A 3303-nucleotide genomic window follows, 5' to 3' on the forward strand; every position below is an offset into this window, starting at 1 on the left:
TGAACAGACTTCCTTCTCTCTCTTTCAGTCCTGAAGAATTCTGTGCCCTTAAGGGATACCTCAAAATTTGTCTCAAGAAAACAGGCTAGCACAGCAGTAAGAGACTGATATTGGATCACTGAAAAGACTTTGCTATATCAAGGTATGAAATATCAACACTATTTTTACATTCCAGGTGCTGAAAGACATTTTCAGGTTCACTAATAGATTGCATGAGTATTTAATGGTCTCTTTGTGCTTGCCTGTTTTGTCTCTGTGTATATATGTGCATATATATGTATGTATATGAGTGTATATGTCTTTATGTATATACAAGGTATATATCATATTCATATAATGTCATATGTATATGATGTGAATAAACAAAGTATGAGGAACATAAGGTTGGATCAGATGAAATGATCATTCTATTTCTTGCCTATTTGATCAGCCTTTTGTCCTATTTGATCAGCCTATTCCTTGCCATACTCAAAAGCTCCCTTCTTCCATTGAAACTCCTAGAAAACTCTGACTCCTAGAGAAGAACAAGGCTAAAGTTCTGCTTATGCAGTACAGACATCCCAGGATCTAGGATTCATACACAGTACCCACTTACACACATGAAGAGGGCGATTGATGGCTGAATTCAATGCCTCATGCCTTTTTTAGGAGCTGGGGCCTGTTCCCACTTCTAAATAAGGGGCTAGGGGCAGGGTTAAGGTTGGTCAATATTAACAAGGTAGGTTTTCTGCCTTTCACTCCTACAATCACAGTAAACCAGAAATGTTAAAAGTAAACCTTGCAAAGAAGCATAGAAGGCTACAATATTTTCATGCTTCATCTTGGCCAGAAGAATGACTTCTTTCTGAGAGGCTTCTTTTTCTTTCACAGGCATCTACAAAGAATTAAGAAACTACATGCTAGCAATGATATATTTAACTCTTTTCAAAAATAGTTACATCACTGTCAAACCATGCTCACAAATACAGAATTACTGTGCACCAAGGCAATGCAGAAATACTGTAAAATATGAGGTATATATAATGGAAAACACAAATTTGCAGTGTATACTTGTAAATATACTAGAAAATTACTGAAGTCAAACCATGTTATGACATTTATGAGCAGGCAAAGGATTGCCTTTAAACTTTTCACACAAATGCTATTGCTAAGGTAGCTGATGAGTAGAGTTGAACCCTTAAGTTAAACCCCCCTTAAGTATTTGAAGAATACATGTCTAGATGATTCTGTATTCCTCATATGGGTGATCTTGAAAGAATAAAGTAGAAAGAAAAAAAAAGTCCTTTGTTTTATTGGTGTTACAAGTTATTGCAACATTCTGGGCAAACTCTTTGCCCTGTTACATTAAAAGGAAAACTTCTATTTGGTTCATTGTGATCACATTTTCACAAATACTACCTCTTTAAAACTAGTTTCTCTGAGCATCTATCCATCCAAATGTCCTCTTGTATTTATAAAAACTTTCTTAACCTCATTCTTAAGAAATGTTTCTGAAATGTAAACCTTTAAGATTCAAAAATCATAAAGTGAATGAAATACACTGTACCACATGAAACATCTTATGACTTCAAAGAAGCAATTTTCTGTATCCAGCTCCCAGTTTTTGAACAGGCTGGAGCGACATCTCATTAGCAACCATTTTTCTATTTTGTGTACATCAAAATATAAGATTAAAATGCATTTAGAATGGGTTTACTGGTCATGAGCATAAACAGAAAATCTTTTCATTTAGCTGTCATTACTAGCATATCAGTTTTTTGGGATTTGAGTCTGGAAGTCATACAGCTCTTTCTAGAATTCATTCTTCTATGATAAGTATTATAAATTCACTAATGTGGCCTAGAATAGCAAAAGGCATGTCAAAAGCATGTGAACACTCATTGAAATTGACTGTTGAAAGCTCTGTATTGAAATCCCAGGGATTTTAATTGCCTGTCTTTCTGGAACTAGATATAGTAGTGATATTCCTCCTATACCTGAACGAGTGGCCCTAAGCTGCCTCTTCAGTAAGAAGAAAGAGAGCAGTTTTACAGCCAAATTCAGTTCATCCTAAAACAGAAGTCTAAAACACACATGATGAACAGCTGCCTAAAAATACATATTTCTGTTGTTCTCCTGGAAAGGGACTCTAGGCAAGCAGCTCAGATGCTGACAGCAACAGAGTGGAAATTTAAAATTAGATGAGATGAATCAAACTGCCATAAACATAAATGAGATACGGAAAGACTCCACTGTGAATTGCTCATGTCTGAAAATATGGATGTGGGGAAAAAAAGGAAATTAAAAGGCTTAGAGAAATGTATCACAAAATGTGATTTGTTATTTCAGTGTCAATATCTTCATTGCAGTTGAACCAATTATTCTAAGAGTTGAATTAGGCAGTATCACACATTGCAGGCAGAGAGAAGTTTTGAAGAGAACAAAAATGCAGTAAAAAGTAAAGACTGTTATAATATCAATATTTCATCTATGTGTGCAAAATACTAAATTAGCAAAGAGTAGAGTCTTTGGAGAGATTAGCTTTATATAAATCAAGATGGAACTATAAAGGAGATAAAATGTAACCCAAGTTCATTCCCTAATTGAATGCAAGTAGCACAATCAGCTAAACATAATTCAAGTTTTGTTGTTTTACCTTAGTTAAATTGATCTCTTTGATAACACAGGGCTCATTATCCATTTTTCCTTTTGCCAAGAATATAGTGCCAAAAGATCCTTCTCCAATTTTTTTAATGATTTCATAGTTATCCATGATGTCTTGGACTTACAGCAGTGGCTAAAATAAAAAGCCCTCGAATTAGTATTGCATGAAGTTGGTACTGTAACATCTGAGTTGGTGCTACTGAAATAGACACTGTTTTTTAAGAGTCTCATTTTTATCATTTAGTACTTTTTATCACATTTTTTTATTACTGCTGCTGATTCTTCCTGAAAATGTCATGTCCTGGAAGTATGTAAATTATTGCAGATCTGAACTTTCAATAAGCAGCAAGTTTGTGAGTGTCTCATAAAGAAAATCCTAGTACACCCTAAAGTTAATACACCAGAAGGCAATAGAAACTACTATGTAATATTATGATTTTGGAAAGTCTGATTCATTATTTCCTGAAGTTAACAATACTGCAGAATTGCTCTTCTAATGGAAAAAAGTAATTTTAATCTGTTTCATAGAATCATAGAATCAACCAGGTTGGAAAAGACCTCGAAGACCATCGAGTCCAACCCAACCCTGGTTACTAGACCATGGCACTAAGTGCCACATCCAGTCTCATCTTGAAAACCTCCAGGGATGGTGAATCCACC

General features: G+C 34.8%; 1 protein-coding gene across 1 annotated transcript in view; it reads right to left on the reverse strand.

Annotated features, from left to right (window-relative positions):
- Positions 1 to 2752, reverse strand: part of NEK5 (NIMA-related kinase 5) — a 24661-nt gene extending 21909 nt beyond the window's left edge. Inside the window, exons 1-2 of the mRNA XM_009075391.1 lie at positions 2636 to 2752; positions 778 to 874 (exon numbers count right to left, since the gene is read on the reverse strand). Coding sequence (XP_009073639.1) covers positions 778 to 874; positions 2636 to 2752 — 214 coding nt within the window. The remainder of the gene's footprint in view (positions 1 to 777; positions 875 to 2635) is intronic.
- Between the last annotated feature and the right edge of the window lie 551 nt (positions 2753 to 3303).

This window comes from Acanthisitta chloris, unplaced genomic scaffold (assembly GCF_000695815.1).
Source record: "Acanthisitta chloris isolate BGI_N310 unplaced genomic scaffold, ASM69581v1 scaffold21015, whole genome shotgun sequence".
Lineage (NCBI taxonomy): Eukaryota > Metazoa > Chordata > Aves > Passeriformes > Acanthisittidae > Acanthisitta > Acanthisitta chloris.